At 42.1% G+C, this 20,217-nt stretch overlaps 1 protein-coding gene across 1 annotated transcript in view; it reads right to left on the bottom strand.

Annotated features, from left to right (window-relative positions):
• The window catches only part of RAB38 (RAB38, member RAS oncogene family), a 79,182-nt gene extending 59,425 nt beyond the window's left edge, over nt 1-19,757 (bottom strand). Inside the window, exon 1 of the mRNA XM_027579776.1 lies at nt 19,475-19,757. Coding sequence (XP_027435577.1) covers nt 19,475-19,676 — 202 coding nt within the window. The 5' untranslated portion in view covers nt 19,677-19,757. The remainder of the gene's footprint in view (nt 1-19,474) is intronic.
• Nucleotides 19,758-20,217: the final 460 nt, after the last annotated feature.

The raw sequence follows: 20,217 nt of genomic DNA, 5'->3' as shown, positions 1-20,217 counted from the left end.
ATTACCTTAATCCCCAAACCAGGCAAAGACCCCATCAAAAAGGAGAATTTCAGACCGATATCCCTGATGAATATGGAGTCCAAAATCCTCAACAAAATCCTAGCTAATAGGATCCAACAATACATCAAAAGGATCATCCCCCAGGACCAAGTGGGATTTATCCCCGGGATGCAACAGTGGTTCAACATTCGCAAATCAATCAATGTGATAGAACACATTAATAAGAGGAGGGAGAAGAACCATATGGTTATCTCAATTGATGCAGAAAAAGCATTTGACAAAATACAACATCGCTTCCTGATTAAAACTCTTCAGAGTATAGGGATAGAGGGAACGTTCCTCAAGTTCATAAAATCCATCTATGAAAAACCCACAGCAAATATCATCCTCAATGGGAAAAAGCTGAGATCCTTTCCCTTAAGATCAGGAACACGTCAAGGATGCCCACTCTCGCCCCTATTGTTCAACATAGTACTAGAAGTCCTAGCAATAGAAATCAGACAACAAAAAGAAATAAAAGGTATTCAAATTGGCAAAGAAGAAGTCAAATTCTCTCTTTTCGCAGACGACATGATACTTTATGTGGTAAACTCAAAAGACTCCACCCCCAAATTACTAGAACTCATACAGCAATTCAGTAATGTGGCAGGGTACAAAATCAATGCACAGAAATCAGTTGCTTTCTTATACACTAACAATGCAACTGTAGAAAGAGAAATTAGAGAAACGATTCCATTTACAATAGCACCAAAGACCATAAGATACCTCGGAATAAACCTAACCAAAGAGGTAAAGGATCTATACTCTAGGAACTACAGAACACTCATGAAAGAAATTGAAGAAGACACAAAAAGATGGAAAAATATTCCATGCTCATGGATCAGAAGAATAAACATTGTTAAAATGTCTATGCTACCCAGAGCAATCTATACCTTCAGTGCCATCCCGATCAAAATTCCAATGACAATTTTCAAAGTGCTGGAACAAACAATCCTAAAATTTGTATGGAATCAGAAAAGCCCCCGAATCGCCAAGGAAATGTTGAAAAAGAAAAACAAAGCTGGAGGCATCACATTGCCTGATTTCAAGCTATATTACAAAGCTGTGATCACCAAGACAGCATGGTACTGGCACAAAAACAGACATATAGACCAATGGAACAGAATAGAGAACCCAGATATGGACCCTCAAACTCTATGGTCAAATAATCTTTGACAAAACAGGAAAAAACATGCAATGGAAAAAAGACAGTCTCTTTAATAAATGGTGCTGGGAAAATTGGACAAACACATGCAGAAGAATGAAACTCGACCATTCTCTAACACCATTCACAAAGATAAACTCAAAGTGGATGAAAGATCTCAATGTGAGACAGCAATCCATCAAAATCCTAGAGGAGAACATAGGCAGTAACCTCTTTGACATCGCCCACAGCAACTTCTTTCAAGATATATCTCCAAAAACTAGTGAAACAAAAGCAAAAATGAACTTTTGGGACTTCATCAGGATAAAAAGCTTCTGCACAGCAAAGGAAACAGTCAACAAAACAAAGAGGCAACCCACAGAATGGGAGAAGATATTTGCAAATGACACTACAGACAAAGGGCTGGTATCCAAGATCTATAAAGAACTTCTCAAACTCAACACCCAAAAAAAACAATCAAGTCAAAAAGTGGGCAGAAGATATGAGAAGACACTTCTCTGAAGAAGACATACAAATGGCTAACAGACACATGAAAAAATGTTCATCATAATTAGCCATCAGGGAAATTCAAATCAAAACCACATTGAGATACCACCTTACACCAGTTAGAATGGCAAAAATGGACAGCGAAAGAAACAACAAATGTTGGGGAGGTTGTGTAGGGGAACCCTCTTACACTGTTGGTGGGAATGCAAGTTGGTACAGCCACGTTGGAAAACAGTGTGGAGGTTCCTCAAAAATTAAAAATAGAGCTACCCTATGACCCAGCAATTGCACTCCTGGGTATTTACCCCAAAGACAGAGAGATGTAGTGAAAAGAAGGCCCATATGCACCCCAATGTTCATAGCAGCAATGTCCGCAAAAGCCAAACTGTGGAAAGAGCCAAGATGCCCTTCAACAGATGAATGGATAAAGAAGATGTGGTCCATATATACGATGGAATATTACTCAGCCATCAGAAAGGATGAATACCCAACTTTTACATCAGCATGGATGGGACTGGAGGAGATTATGCTAAGTGAAATAAGTCAAGCAGAGAAAGTCAATTATCATATGGTTTCACTTATTTGTGGAACATAAGGAATAGCATGGAGGACATTAGGAGAAGGAAGGGAAAAATGAAGGGGGGGAAATTGGAGGGAGAGATGAACCATGAGAGACTATGGACTCTGAGAAACAAACTGAGGGTTTTAGAGGGGAGGGGGTGGGGGGACTGGTTAGCCCGGTGATGGGTATTAAGGAGGGCAAGTACTGCATGGAGCACTGGGTGTTATACGAAAACAATGGATCATGGATCACCACATCAAAAACTAATGATGTATTGTATGGTGAGTAACATAACATAATAAAATCTAAAAAATAAATAAATAAATAAACAAAACAAAATAAATAAAATAAAATACTGAATCCATCCAATGAATCATGGAACACTACATCAAAAACTAATGATGTAATGTATGGTGATTAACATAACATAATAAAATTTAAAAAATAAAAAATAAAATAAAATAAAACAACAACAACAACAAACAAACAAACAAACTGAGGGTTCTAGAGGGGAGGGGGTGGGGGGATGGGCTAGCCTGGTGATGGGTATTAAAGAGGGTACGTTCTGTGTGGAGCACTGGGTGTTATGCACAAACAATGAATCATGGAACACTACATCAAAAACTAATGATGTAATGTATGGTGATTAACTTAACATAATAAAATAAAATTAAAAATAAATATATTATATATCTTTATATGGTATAAAAATACACAACATATTATATGGAATATGTACTTTTATAATACATATCTTTATATTTTATGTCCTATATTATACACGAAATTATGTAATTATACATCTTTATTTTGTATTTTGTATTCATAATACATGTCTTTTCACAGCATAAAGACTGGAGTTGCAAACATAATATTTTGCCAACATAAACTGAAATTACTTTTAAAATATGAAAAAAAAGAAATAATCCCTTGGAATCAATTTACTCTATTCAAAATAACATAAGTTTTGGGTCATGCACAATCCATAGAGCTAAAAGTACCAGCAAGATACTCTTTGTTTCTAAGGAATAATAGTATGAAAAGCAGGAAGATGAAACCAAACGTATGTATGGACCTTGGACAAGGATCTAGAAGGAAACAAATCTAATTACTATGGTGGCCAAATGGACACTGAACTTACAATAGATTACACTAGTTTTGAAGACTCAGGGAAACCCACAGACTAGGATCAGAGTCTGGCTAACATCCTCATGAGTAGGTTTCCTCCAATTTTTAAGAGCCCATCTGACCCTCTGGCCATAGTTTTGAAACTCTTTCAACTTCTCTCTTCCCTAATTTGCCCCACCAAGCCCATGACAGAAGCGTATCAATCCATCACTCTTTATCCAAGTCACCTAGGCAGATATACTGGCATTAACCATGTGTATGTAATCTTTGCTCACAAAATAACAAGTGCCCCTAGCCAGAACCATCTTTCAGCAGTCCCCATGACAAGTATCTTGAGCACTCAGTATACAGTGAGTGCTCAGTAAGGTCTCCTCACTGAGTGAAGGAATAGCCCCTAATTCTCTCCCCACTCCTAGCAGATACATGCAGGCTTAGCAAGACAGTAAGAGTCACCCTCGGCCATGCCTTTATCATCACCACTCTAATGAGGATCACCTCATCTCATCTCATTCATTCACTGAACAACAAAGTTTTGAATGCTTACTATTTTTCAGGCACTGTTCTAGAAATGAGCAAAGGTCATTGTTCTAATGACCTAGAGGTCCTTATTCTAATGAATCTTACATTCTAGTGGAAAGAGATAAAAAGTTGGTAAGGTACTACATTAGCTGGTAAAGTGTTAGGGAGAAAAATAAAGTAGGAAAGGAGAAAATGGCATGTGGGGGGGTGAGGGTAAAGTTAAGCAGGATGGATAGTGAAGGCCCATGGAGAAGTTGTCCCTTAAGACCAAAAAGAGGAAAAGGAGAAAGCCATATGGATATTTAGAAGAGCGTTTTCGACAGAAAATACCAAGAAAGAAAGACTCAGAGGCACAACTGTGTTTGGCACATGTTTAGAGAAGAGCAAGGAGTCTATGCTGGGGAGGACGGAGCAAGGAGTAGGGGAGTATGCAGTGAGGCAGGCAGATCTCAGGCCAATTTCAGGCCATTATAGGAAGGTTGCCTTTTATTCTGCATGAGAGAGGAAAGCACTGAAGGACTGGGAGCAGATGAGAAACATGAATGGGGGCAGGAATAAATGGATATTATGGCTGCTGTGTTAAGGAATGACCTACAGGAGTCAAGGTTAAAAATGGGGAGACAATAATCCAGGCAAGAGACAATGATGTGGACCAACGTGGGGATGGTGAAAGTTGGTAAAGATTGGTTGCTTCCTGGAAATATCTGGAGATTGAGATGATAGAGGATACATTGAGTATGAGATGATTTGAGCAGGACTCCAAGAACTCTTGCCTTAAAAAATCAAAAGTATGGAGTTGCTATTAGCTGAGATGAAGGAGACTTTTGGAGGTGCAGGTTTTGTGGAAGCAGATCCAGATTCTGATATGTTAAGTTTGAGATGTCTGTTAGGCTGAGATGTTGAGTAGGCAGTTGTATATAGAAGGCTGAGGTTCCAGGGGGTGGTCAGGACTGGAGATTGAACTGGTACTTTAATTTCTGTACACTTCTGCCAAATTCACCTTCCAAAGCTCTGTTTTCACCCTATCATTTCCCTAATTAAACATTTTCAGGGATCCACTACTGCTTACAGCAGATGCCACAAACTGGAGGTTGGGCTGCTAACATGTTCTGTGACCCACACAAGATTTAAGGCGATTTGAACTATTTGCCAACAGTTATAAATTGGATGATCCCTAGGGGTGCCTGGGTGGCTCAGTCAGTTAAGCCTCCGACTCTTGGTTTTGACTCAGGTTATGATCTCATGAGTTGTGGGATCGACCTGGTGTCAGACTCTGAGTTCAAAGGAGAGTCTGCTTGAGATTCTCTCCCTCTGCCCCACCCCCCACTCACTCGCGCATTCTCTCTCTCAAATAAATAAATAAATCTTTTTAAAAAATTGGAAGATCTCTAATAAGACAGATATTGGAATGTCTTGAAAACTCAGAGCATTTAGAATTCTAAAGGTCCACATCATATGAGTAATGTTTAGGAGGTAGTTCACTTGAGCTGACTAGTACCAAATACCCGATTTTAAAGGGAAAATAATTTGCTCAGATGCCATTCCTTTTTCATCGTCGTATACCACGAAAACACTGCCTTAAATTTAAATGTGTTTAACTGCATCCATTTAATAAAAATAACTCTAACAAAATATTTTGAATTTAATGAAATTGATAAAATTTTATTTTAAAGTAACTGTTGCTACTGATCCATTTTTCTTATGGCTCTTATAGGCTGTTACAAATGGTGACTTAGGATCCCATGTTTGTTTATTTTTGCATCAAAATACTCTTTGACACGTTGGGTTTGTTCTACTATATCCCCTACCTGCAAGTAGAGTTTTGTAGAGAAACAAAATGTGAGCCAGGATTGTGGAGAAGCTGTGTTCCTATTTCCTACGGAAACAGGGAGCAGTAGCTTGGGTGGTCCTACACTGGGACATAGTTTTCAGAGAGAAACTCATCAAAAGATGAGTAAGAGCTTGCCAGGTAGAGAAAAGAGTTCATTTACTTTACCCTCTGGGCTTCTATGGGATTTTCAAAGTTGTACACCTTGATCTACAAGTTAAAGACAAATCCTCAGACTGAGGTCAAGATCCTACCCAAAACTACGCCTTGTCTGGCTCTCCTTCTAAGTTCTGCTTCTTGCTTTCATTCATACTCACTCCATGGCACCCTCCACTCCCACTGGAATAGACCATTCCCTTACTGTCTATCTAACTAAATCCTAACTATTCTTCAAGGTTGTACCAAGACCTACCTTCTTGGAGCTTTCTGACTAACTTGGCCCCACGGTCAACCCTTTCCTCCATTATACTCACCTAGCACTGACTGTATCATTTGCTCACCCACTTATGCAGGCCTTCCCTGCCTTGTACTGCTTTTTATGTGCTGCAGATCTCTGCAGCCTATGTCCCTGATTGCACTGAGCCTCCTTGAGTCCACTGTTGAATTACTGAAGTGCTGTTCCCTTATGTCTCCATAGCACACACACTCTGGGATGTCCGTAGGCTACGCTCACGATGAACTTGCATGGTAGAAGGTGACTATAATACAAGTACTTGTTATGTAATGAAACAACAACAGTGATTTCTTATTCATGAGGGGGAACCCCAGCAGGGAGAGGAGTGAACTGAATAAAGCACAATCTTGATTCAACTCATTTATTTTCTCTGCCTACTAAACTCCTGCTCATTCTTAAGATTCACTTTGAAAAAAATCTGTCCCCAATTCAGAACCACCCAAGCTCTTTCTGCCACTTCTTTAGTTACCCCATTTCACCTTACTACTGATGTTGTCTCTTAGAGGTAAATCTTACCTCTATTCAACAAGACGGTAAAGCTAGATGCGGTGTATTGAATTAAGCTAAAGCGTGCAAGAATAAGATGACATAAAAAGTAATAATCGGTTTTTCAGGTGTCCAAAAACAGTAACATTATAGAAGGGAGATGAATTGTAGTGACTTTTTAAAATAAATTTCAAATATTCTAATTAAATTCTATATTTATATTTAAATTTCAGGCTGTGTCGGGGGGGAGAGAGAACCAGAGACAGAGAGAGATAATTAGAACCCCAGTATCCCAGACTTTTTTGTCAGAATTTATTTTGACTGAGATCCAACACTACTCAGCTTAGATGAAATAACTCGCTTGAATAGAGAATAATGTAATGTCCAATACTGAATAGTGGGAGGGAATGAAATCAAGTCACAGAAGAGAGGTTGGCATGAATCGAGATAAAACAATCAGCATCCCACATTGTTAATTAAACTAATTACAACTTAAATACCCAACAAACAACCTAAAAATATCTCCACTGAGCTATAAGCTCAAATGTATTAAGAAAAAGGTATATTTGAATTACTTAGCATTTGAATCGCTTCTCAGCCTTTTGGCTAAGATCAAGTGAATTACTTAGCATTTGAGACATCACCTCTAAGTAACCTTCAAAGATGCTTTCATAAATAACTCACAAGACAGTAAAAAATTCATGAGTTATAACACTTTTACAAATAACTCAGAAGTCCAGGACTCAGGACTAGATTCTAAAGGTTTCACTCTTAAAGAATTTCCGGATTCTTCTAGAGCTGTTAATTCCCAAAATGTATACCAAGGTGCTCTGGGATGTGTCAGTGAACTCATAGGGGTGCAACAGGATAAATAGGATATTTTAAAATTTCAAGGCAAACACAGTGGCACTCAAGCTCAGTCAAACACCTCAGGAACTACTAGCTTGAGATAGTTCACAATTTTAACATTAGACCATGCTACATTCCTTCTAATGCAATCCTATCTTTTTGAAACTGAGGTTTTCACAGTTTGTGTGATAAAAAGCCAGAGTCATGTGAAAATCAACATGAATCAGGAAATGAGAGTGGTGATGTCTACTCTCACTCAAAATTTTGAGATGTCGTTCCATGGCCCAAAGGCACATGTATTCCAATAGTAAATAATTATAGTTCTTAAAAATGAAAAAAAAATTTTAATTTGTGTTCCAATTTTTTTTCAAATGGCTACTAAGTTGTTAGAACATGATACTTATTGAATTGTTTGGTGCTGACTATTTAATAAATAGAACTTGGGGGGCACCTGGGTGGCTCCTTCAGCTCAGGTCATGATCTCAGGGTCCTGGGATTGAGCCCTGTGTTGGGCTCCCTGCTCAGCAGGGAGACTGCTTCTCCTTCTCCCTCTGCTCCTCCCTCCACCCACCTCCTACCCCAGTTCATGCTCGCTCTCTCTCAAATAAATACATAAAATCTTTATTTAAAAAAAAAAAGACAGTTGTTATTAAGCCAACCTAACCCCATGGTCTCAGCGGTGATGTGTGCAAAGAATTTAGCTCATTTAATTCTTAGCTCTATTCAAAAGTATAAAGATTCAAAAACAATAAATTATTCCTTTAAAATAAATAACGTATATCTTCTAAATGTAACTTAATCTCGGGAATGTGGAAATGACTGCACTGTTGTATCACACTCAGGAAATGGTAGAACGTAGTCAGAAAACAGCAAACAAATATCAGTTCCTACCCAGCACTATCCTTCACGATCTGTATGAATTTTGAAGTGTTATGTGTTTTTTTTTTTCCTTGACTATGTGTTTTGTAGCTTGTCTAAGCATAGTTCTCTCAGCTCTGTGATGGGGCTTGTGACAAAACCTACCAGATCCGCTCATTGTGAGCAATAAACGAAATGATACATAAAAACACATTGTACCAGGCCTGACGCTCCATAAAGGGTGGCTATTAATAACACATTACATTGTAGGGGAAAATAGTCTTCCCAAGAAATAATTTGTCAATTTCCTTTAAATTTTGCCCTACAAATTAGATTGCAAATTGTGTGGATCCCTCCCACTACGGATATTTTCTTTGTCCACATTAGGCTGAGGAGATACATAAGAAGCTAAGTTTTTCATTGCTTTTCTTTAGAGAGCAGTTTTGTGCAAGGCTGATGAGGAAGAAACATTAAATAACGTTATCAGGATAAAAGACTGCAAAAAGTAGGGACTCAGAGCAAAAAGAAAGAATTCTTTCTCCTTTGCTTCCAGAAAACCTGCCCTTGCTTGGTTCTCCCCATGTATAGTGCCTTCTCCTTCTCTACCTCTTTGCTGACTCCACAGTCATTTCATTAAATTATGTCACAACTTGTGGCAAGGTCTGCTAAACCACACCAGGGTATCTGGAAAGGTAGGAAATAACTCTTAATACAAGGCTAAAGAAGAAGTGCTACAGGGAGAAAAAAAAGTTGCATGATATTCAAGGGAAGAAGAATGAGAGAATTAGGGAAGTCTGTAGGGGAGTTGCCCTTCTAGATGGATCTTAAACATTAGATAGGATTTGGATATGTGGAAATAAAGGGAAGGGTATGTGAATCAGCAAGAAGAGCAGGAGGAAAGGCACAGAGGCAACGAACATGGGGCGTGAACAAGGAAGCAAGAGTTCAAATGGCCAAATTTTCAGCCTCATAATGGAGCAAAGGAAAATGATATTAGGGATTTTTTTTTTAAGATTTTATTTATTTATTTGTCAGAGAGGGAGAGAGAGAGCACAAGCAGGGGGAGCGGCAGGGAGAGGGAGAAGCAGGCTCCCCGCTGAGCAGGGAGCCCTATGAGAGGCTCAATCCCAGGACACCAGATCATGACCTCAGCTGAAGGCAGATGCTTAATTGACTGAACCACCCAGGCGTCCCAATATTAAGGGATGTTATTTGAGCCAGACCGTGGATGTCTCTGGGTCCTCCCAGTCCCATCATCCTCTCTTCTTCATTGCATGAATTTCCAGAGGGTTGGGTGCTCACTAAATTCAATTACTTTTGTGCCTCAGTGCTTAAGACTACACCAAAACATCTAGTGTTAAAAAATCAGCTTTTAATTCTTCAAATCTCATCATTAATAAACCAGAGACGCCTGCATTCTGGTTTCATTTCTACCATTAACTAGCTCTAAAAGCCTGAGAAACTAAAGCAAACCCACTCTTAGAGCATAGCTTTCTCTTCTGTAAAAGAAACCATTTGGTTTGATGAGCCATCAAGATCTTAACTCTAAAAATTACCCTTCAAAATTATTACTTCATCTAATGTATCAAAATATCATAAAGACAGTTTTGCCATTTGACCTCCAAATGAACAACACTTCATTCCAAATTATGAGGACTTGGTTAAATGATGAAGTGCAGCTTTTAAGAATGATCTTTAAGGTCACTCCCCAGTTTTTATGATGAAAAAATGAAACAGAATGCCACCTTCAGAAAAGTGACTACCATATTTATCAATTTTACAGTGTATACATTTTTAATACATTAATATTCATAAAATTATGAAATCTTTCAAGCATAAACAAGGGGTTTTTTTGTTTTGTTTTACTGGAAAAATTTTTAGGTCAATGATATATCTGGGAATTGAAGCAATAATGAAATAGTTGGCTAGAAAACTTGAATGAACAAACACTCACTGAGGACCTGCTAACTACCAAGAACTATGCTGGGACCTAGGGTTATAGACAGGGAGAAAAAGACATTCCAGTGCAGTAGTAGAAGGCTTCTAACCCAGGACAAGCATGGCTATTATGGGAGCAGATAAACAGCGCCTCCCATGGGCACATGGGCTCAATAGACATTTCTTAAAGGAGGTGAGATGGGTTGAGTGACCAAGAATCCATAGAGTCATCTAAGTGAAAAAGAGGAAAGTGTATTTAGCCCAGCGACAATCATATGAACCATAGCACAGAGGGGGAGATAGGTGAATTGAAGCCACTGTAAGATATCTGGAATGGTCAAGAGTCAGAGATATGAGAGATGAGACTGGAATGGATATTCCATTCCAGTCTAAATCTCTTGAAATTTACTGACCTCAAATTTCACAGTAAAATGTTTAGCCTCTAATTCTGAAAGTGATGGAGATCCACTGAAGAATGCCAAACAGGAGAATATCTGACTGGAGAATGAGGCCATGCTCAAAAGTCTCACCTCCGTGGATTACAAACCAATGTGGGGGAAAGCTTGAGGAAGGGACAGGTGTTAGGAAGCTGCTACAGTGGTCCTGATGAGTCATGAAGAAGCCAAGGCCACTCATAGAGGGATAGACAGAGTTAGCTTTCAAGACAGAAGAGATAGAATTTGATTAATACCTGCGAGTAAGAAACTAAAAGGAGTGGGGACTGGTGGAAGTTAAGACCCAAGTTTTTTTCAGAGAGTAATTTAAGATCATATCGTTTCTTAATTAAATTTTCAAACAGCTGAAAAAAAATAGTGGAACTCAAGAATGTGAAACGCAGGCTACAGTCACAGTCTTGACCTTGCCAAGTTGGACACTACTCTAGTACACCAACCTAGAAGATGAGGATCTTGCCTTGATGGAATAAATATGATTTCCACCCCCCGGAAAAGCAGGGACAGCATTTCCCTCTGGGAGTTTCCAACTCAGAATCAAGAGAAAGAAAGAAAAAATGGGGGGGGGGGGGGGGCGGCCAGGGGCAGGACATTTCTTAATGACTTAAAAGCTTTGCAGGATTCCCCAGAGTAAATCATCAGAAGAGGGAGAGAAAGGGCTCTAAGCCTTTCTACAAAGCAACTACTCTCAAAAACTTTTCAGGTGAGTGATGACTCCAGTATCAAACCACTTTCACTGAGCAGCCACTATGTACCAGGCACCATATGCTACTTAGGCTTGGCCCAGTTTCCTCACCTCCAAAATTGGAAATAAGAAGACCTATTTGTCACAATCACTGTGGTGTTTAAATTGCAAAAACTTCCTTGGCAATCAATGTAAGCAGTCACCTTTAACCTTTAGCTTAGCATATATGTCCTTTCATGGTTTGTCTGCTGCTCCCTCACCAACCTCCCCTCCCTTGTTGTAACCTGTAGCCATGCCAAATTACTGCCAGCCGCACCATGTCTTCTCACCCCATGCCACAGCTAGCTAGGGTAGGTGTCCTATTTTGACTCTTTTAGCACCTGACACTTCCCCTTCAGAACACTCGTCAAAACAGTGATTAAATAATTATCTGTTTTAAATATTTTTATGTCCCACCAGAATATCAGATTCCTTAAGTGCAAAAATTGATCCATTTTGTTTATCCCTAAAGTCCCTCTGCTTATCAAATGAATGAATACATTTTCTCAGGCAAAATCTTACACCTCTCAAATGCTCAAATTTTAAAATGATTTTTAAATAAAATTCAGTAAAATAAAACAATAATATTTAAGTACCGCTTCAACACTCAGTGACAATAGCTGTATTCATGACAAGCCACAATGACATGGATCCTGGGTTTCCTTTGGACCTGGTCAGGGCTCAAGGACTCCAGTCACTTCCTACTTGCTAGGACCCCACCAATTCCTCCCTGAATGGCTCTATGACTTGAAATCTGTCCTCTTTCTAGCCATCAGCCCTCCTATCACCTCATCTCTAGTGTTTTAATTCCACTTTCATGACATACAGAATTTATAGACAATGGGGAGCCACCAAGATGATGTTCTGGAAAGATGAACTTGACCCTGGTACATATAACAACTGAAGGAAGAAGAGACTAGAACTAGCCAAGTCGCTATTACAGAAGAACAGGGAAGTAATGATAGTGCTGTCCTTGGTCTAGAGCAGTGTCAAGAGAAGTATAATCACTATCTGACATGGAGGGTCAAAGAAGAAAATATGGCAGAGGTTTCAAGTCCAAGTGACTGTGGGAAAGGTATATACCAAGTCCAGCGAGTGGGGAAAGATGCCTAGTTTAGACTTACAAATAGCATCTTTTACCACTTATCATTAAGAGGGTGATTGTGGATGTTCTCTGTATTCCTTTGTTGTTATTGTCGTTTTCTACTTTCCAATTTTGCTACATTGAGAATATATTACTTCACTAATAGAGAAAAAACAACAATCTTTGTTTTTTCATGCCACTTTGCTATGACATATTGATCTTGCAATATATATGAGAGATCATAATGGAGATGGCCAACAGGAAGACCAAATCATAGGTCTGAGGGTCATGAGAAGTCAAGGTTAGATGCACATTTTTGGAGTCGCCCGCATAAAGTTTAAAGCCATGGGAATGCATAAGATTATCAAGAGCAGGACTGAAGAAGAACTTCTGCCTCAAGCTGTACAAGCCTGAAATCACTGATCACAGGGAGTAACCAGTGCTAGGTAAGAGCACTGGAAATATCCCACGAGCTAGAGGCTTTATCCCACCTGCTCATTTTTTTTTAAGATTTTATTTATTTATTTGAGAGAGAGAGAATGAGAGATAGCACGAGAGGGAAGAGGGTCAGAGGGAGAAGCAGACTCCCTGCTGAGCAGGGAGCCCGATGTGGGACTCGATCCCAGGACTCCAGGATCATGACCTGAGCCGAAGGCAGAGTCGCTTAACCAACTGAGCCACCCAGGTGCCCCCCACCTGCTCAGTTTTAAGCTCAGAGAGTGAACAGATGTGGTGCAGGCAGGACCCCCTCTGCGCCACCAGAATATTTTGGAGTGGCCTATATTGATACAGTTCATTCACTGTTACAGTGATTTACTTTGGTGCCACCATGCCCACCGAACCATGAACTTCTTGAGGTCAGGAACCAGGTCATGTTCAATTCTTTACCCTTCTTTGTCTTGCCCTCACCTAGAACAATCTGTAACATATACCGGCCATTTCTTATATATCTGTGCTGAAGAACCCAGCCGCACACCTGAGAGCTGTTCTTCCCCATCCCGTTCTTCTGTCAAATGACTTAGCTTTCCTTGGTCAGACTGCTATGTACTCTCCTGTCAGAACTAGTCCTCTAAAACCTAGATGAGTGGACATGTCCCACATGCCTAATGCTCACGTGTCTGTGATAGTCTACTGATTGCCCTGCAAAAAGCCCCGGGGTGCTTTGCCCACACATCATTCACCCTACTTAGAAAGTTCCCCATCTTGCTCCGTGTACACACTGCTTATCTCTAAGCATAAACCATGTTAGTCCACATGGTATTTAGAAAATCTATAATTAGCCAGGCTAGAAACAAGGCAATAAACTGCCCAGTAGGGAGTGGCCCAGACTTGTCATGCATTTTTATTTTTTTATTTTTTTTTGCTTGACATGTGGTTGCCAAATTTAGCTCTTTCTACATTTCTAGATATATTATGTTGACATTTAAGACCCTTCTTCTAAAACTCCTTGGAGAATTAGTCTTTTAGAAATAGACACTGCAGAGATGGTCCAGTCCAAAACCCGCCCCCCGTTGAATTTCATAATGTGGAAGCATTTTATAAACCCTGAAACAACACAGCACTGTGATCCAGATGAATCTCATGGCCACTGGGGTGGGAGATTCAGTGTCCTGGGGCTCCTGACTCTAGGCCCAGGCTGCCTCCCCATCGCTCTGCCTGCCTGTTGGATAATGTCCTCCAATGTTTCTTTGTTGCATAGCTTAGGCAGGGAAAGTTAGCATCGATGTGCCCTGAGGGAAATATTTTTCCTCAACCACTTTGCTCCCCTGCCACTTGCTAACTCTTACAACCCTGGGCAAGTCCCTTACCTCTCTGATTCTTGTTCTTCTCTAATATAAAATAGATTCAACACCACCTGATCTGTCTACATCCTTGGCGATATTGGGCAAATCTAGCAGGAAAACGTATGTGAAGGTAGTTTGTAATAACAATTAAGAACAAGAGTAATAGCTAACATTTATTCAGCTTGTGTCAGACAGGCCCAACTTCACATGCATTACCTCATTTCATTCTTTTAACAACTCAAAGGAGCAGGTTCTGCTACTGTCCCTGGTTTACAGACAGGAAACCAAGGCACAAACATTTAAGTGACTTGCACCAGTCCCAAAGCTGGCAAGGGAAGAAGTTGGAATAAACCGCCCCATACTACCTGGGCACACTGAAAATATATTAGAACTGACAGAAACTGCAAGAGATTACATAATACAAATATGTGATATCACAGGAAAATAAAATAAGAGCCTTTTTATAGATGAGGCAACTGAAGTCCAGCAAGCTCTCATGGCTTGCCCAACATCAAGCAGTATATTTTTAAAATATATTTAGAATATGTCTAAGGGCACCTTGGTGGCTCAGTCAGTTAAGCATCTGACTCTTTGATTTTAGTTCAGGTCCTGATCTCAGGGTCCTGAGATGGAGCTGCATGCCAGGCTGGGGCTGAGCAGGGCGTCTGCTTGAGATTCTCACTCTCCCCCCATGCTGCCCCTCCCCCTGCTCTCATGCACTCTCGCTCTCTCTCAAATAAATAAATAAATAAATCTTTTTTAAAAAAAGAATATGTCTAGAGTATTTTATTTTGGGGGCACCTAGGTGGCTTAGTTGGTTAAGCATCTGCCTTCTGCTTAGGTCCTGATCCCGGAGTCCTCAGATCTAGTCCGCACTGAGCTTCCTGCTGGTGGCTGGTCAGGTAGTCTGCTTCTCCCTCTACCCCTCACCCCACTCCTGCTCTCTCTTTCAAATAAATAAATAAAATCTTTAAAAAATAAATAAAGTATTTTTTAATTTTTTTAAAGATTTATTTATTTGAGAGAGAGCAAGAGTGGGGGAGGGAGAGAGAATCTTAAGCAGGCTCCATGCCCAGAATGGAACCTGGCGCAGGGCTCGATCTCACAATCCTGAGATCATGACCTGAGCCAAAATCAAGAGTCAGATGCTTAACCAACGGAGCCACCCAGGTGCCCCAAAACTATTTTATTTTTAAATTGTGGGAAGTAGAGCAAAGCTGTTAGGAAACTGGGTACTGGATTCCATGGCCAAATTTTAAATTCCAGCACTACCACTTAGCCAGCTATGTTACTGGGGAATTAAAAATTGGAGAGTCTCAAATGTGAACCTTTTGTTTATTTTTTTCCTGATAAACCTATTTTAAAAACCCTATAGCCAAGAATCAAATTTTCAGAAATAGATTTTCATTCTATTTCCTCCCACTACCTGCACAGCCATTCTGATTAATATCCAAAAACATGTTAGAAATAGGAAGGAGAAGGCAAGAATGACTTGAGGCAAATATAAAGAAGCAACACCTCTAAAGGGGAGGAGAGTATAACCCCAGTGGGCCAACTGTGCCCCAGGCACTCACAGGCCTGTGGCCCTGAAGAGCTTGGCTTGATTGCAAGTCACACAGAACTGTATTAATCCAGCTCTTCCACTTAACAGGTAGGTGGCCTTGGACCGAGTGACTTAATTTCCCTTGACACTATCAAGAGCTCTGGAACCCAGAGCTGACCCAGCTGCTCCTCTATGATGGAATCTTTGGGATTCAGGGCGATTGCCATTCCCTGTGAGGTTTGTGGAATTTACCATGTTGGTTTTCAGGCCTACTTCACAAGCCCTGAGAGGCATTTAAAAAAAAAAAAAGAGTTTTTTTGTTTTTTTGGTTTTTTTTAAATTAAGTAATCTCTATGCCCAATGTGGGGCTGGAACGCATGACTGGGAGATCAAGAGCCACATGCTCAATAGGCTGAGCCAGCCAGGCGCCCCCTGAGAGATATTTTTTGTAGTCTTTCAGGAACAGACTGGCCAAAGTGGCTACAAGAGATATATCATGGAATTTAGTTGGACAAATAGGCCCTGAGTTGGCATTGAATCAAATGAATACCAAAAATCTAATGAGCAAAGATTCCCTCTATAGCAGCTAGATCTGATACACTATCAAGACAGGGTCTGTTCCCTCTATCTCATCCATACTCCCAACCATCTCAAAGTGAGGCTCACCTGTTCACATTTTAGCCTTACCTCTTCTTTCCACACACACAGCAGAGTTGAACCCAAAGGAGAGAGAGAAGCATTCCTATGTCTGGACAGACAGGCTGATCTGAAGGTGCTATAAGGTACACCTAGCTGACTAGAGTCTGAGTGGGCACTTGAGATTGGATTTCATATGCATTCACTCCTCACAGGATTACCTATGTAGCTTGAAACATGTCACCACGATGCTCCAATCATCTTTTCCACAAGGGCCCAACTTCCCCACAACGAGTGGTGCCTGATCCCAGCTTCTAACTCAGCTCACGGGGTCTCTGGGCTGGAGGCTGCCAAAGACAGGCTGCCACTGAACATCAGAGCTCCGGGAAAAAAGAAGTGCCCTACGGAGATGCTATAGGCCACTGTATTCATACAACCGACTTTCCAAAGCTCCTCAGATTTCTTATTTACACAGACTTCTGTCGCTATAGCCTCCACCAAAACTTCAGTCCAGAACCACACTCAGGAGGCATTTCTTTTTTTTCTTTTCTTTTTTTTTTTTAAGATTGTATTTATTTGCTTGAGAGAGAGAGAAAAAGCACAGAGGGAGAGGGAGAAGCAGACTCCCCACGGAGCAGTGAGCCTGACACGGGGCTCGATCCCAGGACCCTGGGATCATGACCTGAGCCAAAGCAGACGCTTAACCAACTGAGCCACCCAGGCGTCCCTGAGGAGGCATTTCTAAACTTGGGACTTAAACTGCTCATGACAGCATGTTGCACTACGGATAAAGCTGAAAAATGGTGCTGGGTATTTTGGAACAGATTACAGGTATGATATAGGACTCATCATTTATTATGACTTAGCACGTTTATATCCTGCCCTTCTTGCCTACCATTTATACATGCTAGTGTTAACAATGATCCTTGCAGTTCTCCTTAGACAGTAGGTACCATCACCTTTAGCTGGCATTTGTTTGTTGCCCATTTCCCATTTACTGGGAGAAAGCATTATGCCTATAATTTATAGATAAGGCACCTGAGATCAGGAGGTTAAGGAACTTGCCTAAAATCACCCAGGACATGTGGGGTAAAACAGGGATACAGTCAAAAGTGGTTCGACTCTGGAATTTAGACTCTTCATCACTATACCTTTCTACCTTCAGAGGACACGGAGATTCATGGACATTCTCTAACATGTCTGAGGTCATATCCTTACTTGCATTTGACACAACAGTCTAAATGACAGTTACATCCCCTTTGAAACAGGAAGCTCCTTCTAAACTTGAGTCCTGGATGCATCCGTGCAGCCAGAAGAGTTTTCAGACGTGAAAACATGCAACTACCAAAGTGCAGAGACTCGCAGTGGCTTTTCTAGATGGAAAACCCAGTCAGATAGTGGCTGATGGCATCGTCTGCTCTCTGACAGCCCCTGTGCCACTGGAGCAGCTGAAGATGAGCCCACGTGTAAGAATCTGTTCACATGCCAAAAGTTTTATCATAAGACTTGGCAGCTCATTATTAAAGAGGCACCAGAATCCCCAGAAACAGAAATGCCCTTTCAGGAATTTTCCACATTTGTTCTTGCTTCGAGCCATGATCAAGTGTTTCCAGTCAAATACACCAGCTAAAAAGGAACCTATTTTCTGAAAGAGAAGTGGCTGGTTTGGGTCCAGCACTTGTAAAGGTTCCTGGTACCACAGACCATGAAACAGTCAGAAGTGAAGTGGCACTGTGTTCACAGAGAATCCCGAGGACCTGAAAACTTCAGAGCAGGAAGATTGCTGAACTGCGTGTGCAACCCCTTTCCACTTAACAGGGATGCAGCTGAGCTGAAGGGACTTGTCTGAAGCCACTGAGCAGGTTGGTGAGTGGAGAGCCAGGACATATAATGAGGGGTTGGACATGCCCAGGTTGCAAACAGCTTGTCTGAGGACTCACTCTTGGAGAAGACACACATTTGTCTCACATTTGCCTGACTCCCCTGCCCAACTTGGGGGACAAACCCTCAGAAGCAAATCCTAGTTTCAAACATTGTAATGAAGCTTCTCATTTCCCAGATCTCTCAGTGAAAACTTTAAGGGCAAATCCAGAAATCTTATGGCTACTGTCATAGACTCTTTGACAGGAGTGCCCCTAAGGTAGGTGCACAGGCTCTTTTTTTTTTTTTAAGATTTTATTTATTTGACAGAGAGAGAGAGAGAGAAAGAGAGAGCACAAGCAGGGAGACAGGCTCCCCGCTGAGGAGGGAGCCCAATGCGGTGCTCAATCCCAGGGTCCCGGGATCATGACCTGAGCCGAAGGCAGACGTTTAACGACTGAGGCCCCCATGCGCCCCACAGTCTTCTTTTTATACACCACAGAGAGCCGGAGAGAAACATAGAAATAATACTTTGCCCCCAATACATACACACAAAGATCCTTGGCTTCCTCAAAGCTGAGAACCTCAAACTCGCTTGACTGAGAGGGGGGCAAGAGTTGGAATAAACTAAACGATTAAAAAGAACGATGGGTAAAGCCCCTCTAGCCTGGAACGCTCCTGGTTCCCGCTGTTAACGATCTAAAGGCTTCCCCCTTGGTGGCTGGCAAAACACTAAAGGCCGCGTCACCGGCCGCGTCGCCCACGCCCGGAAAAAGAGCTGGAGACCGAGAACTCCAGACACTGTCTCTCTGGGTCCCTGGGGAGGCCCGCACTGGGTCGGGAGATTCCCAGGGGAGGGTGGGCGAGGGAGTTCAAGCAACAGCCCCAGCGCGCCAGGGAATGCACTTGAAGTTTCAGCGAGAGACAGAAAAACTTGTCTTCTTTTGAAACCAAGTTTCCAACCAACAGGAAAAAGTCTGCTACGGTGCGGGAGCCCTGGACGAGACCGAAGCCCCCTGTCCCGGGACTGCAGACCCGCTGCGAGGCCCTCCTGCTCTCGCCCCTCCCCCGGTGCTCACCCGCGATGTCCCAGAGCTGCAGGCGCACCACCGTCTCCGGGTCCCAGTGGAGCACCTTGAGCGCGAAGTCCACGCCGATGGTGGCCCGGTAATGCGAGGAGAAGTTCTGGTGCACGTAGCGCTTGATGATGCTGGTCTTGCCCACGCCCAGGTCGCCGATCACCAGCAGCTTGTACAGGTGCTCTTTCTGCGGGGCTTGCATCCTGGCGGGCCGCCCGCGTGCGGTGCCGGACCGGGGAGCGCAGCCGGGGCCTGGGCGGTACACGGACTCCGGGAGCGTGAGTGCGGGCGTCAGGGAGAGGAGCGGCGGGGCGGGGGCGAGCGCCGGAACTCCTCCCCGGCCGCCTGGAGAAACGCCCAGACAGGCGCCCAGGGGTTAATCTTCCTTCCTTTCCCGACCGCGCGCCGCCTTGGAGGGGGTGGAGACGGGAGCGTCTCCCGGGACTGGCAAGTGGGGGGGCTCGCGTCTTAATGCTTGTTGCAAAGGTTATTCGTGCAGCACTTTACAGTTTCCAAAGAACTCTCCTCGCCTGTGATCCTGAACACAAAGCTTTGAGATGTGGGCTTTATTTTCCATATTTTCCGTGCGGGAAAACTGCGTGTGGAAAAGTTCAGTGCGTTGCGGGAGATGAAAGGGACAAGCCGGGGAACCCAGGGCTCCAGAGCTCACAGGCCAACCCCCAGCCCTCACTGTAGGGAGAGCTTGGAAGAGAGGCAGTTGACAATACAATTTCAGGAGGCAT

Source organism: Zalophus californianus, chromosome 11 (assembly GCF_009762305.2).
Source record: "Zalophus californianus isolate mZalCal1 chromosome 11, mZalCal1.pri.v2, whole genome shotgun sequence".
Lineage (NCBI taxonomy): Eukaryota > Metazoa > Chordata > Mammalia > Carnivora > Otariidae > Zalophus > Zalophus californianus.
Note: the sequence above shows the minus strand (reverse complement) of the source record. Positions and strands in the feature narration are given on the sequence as shown.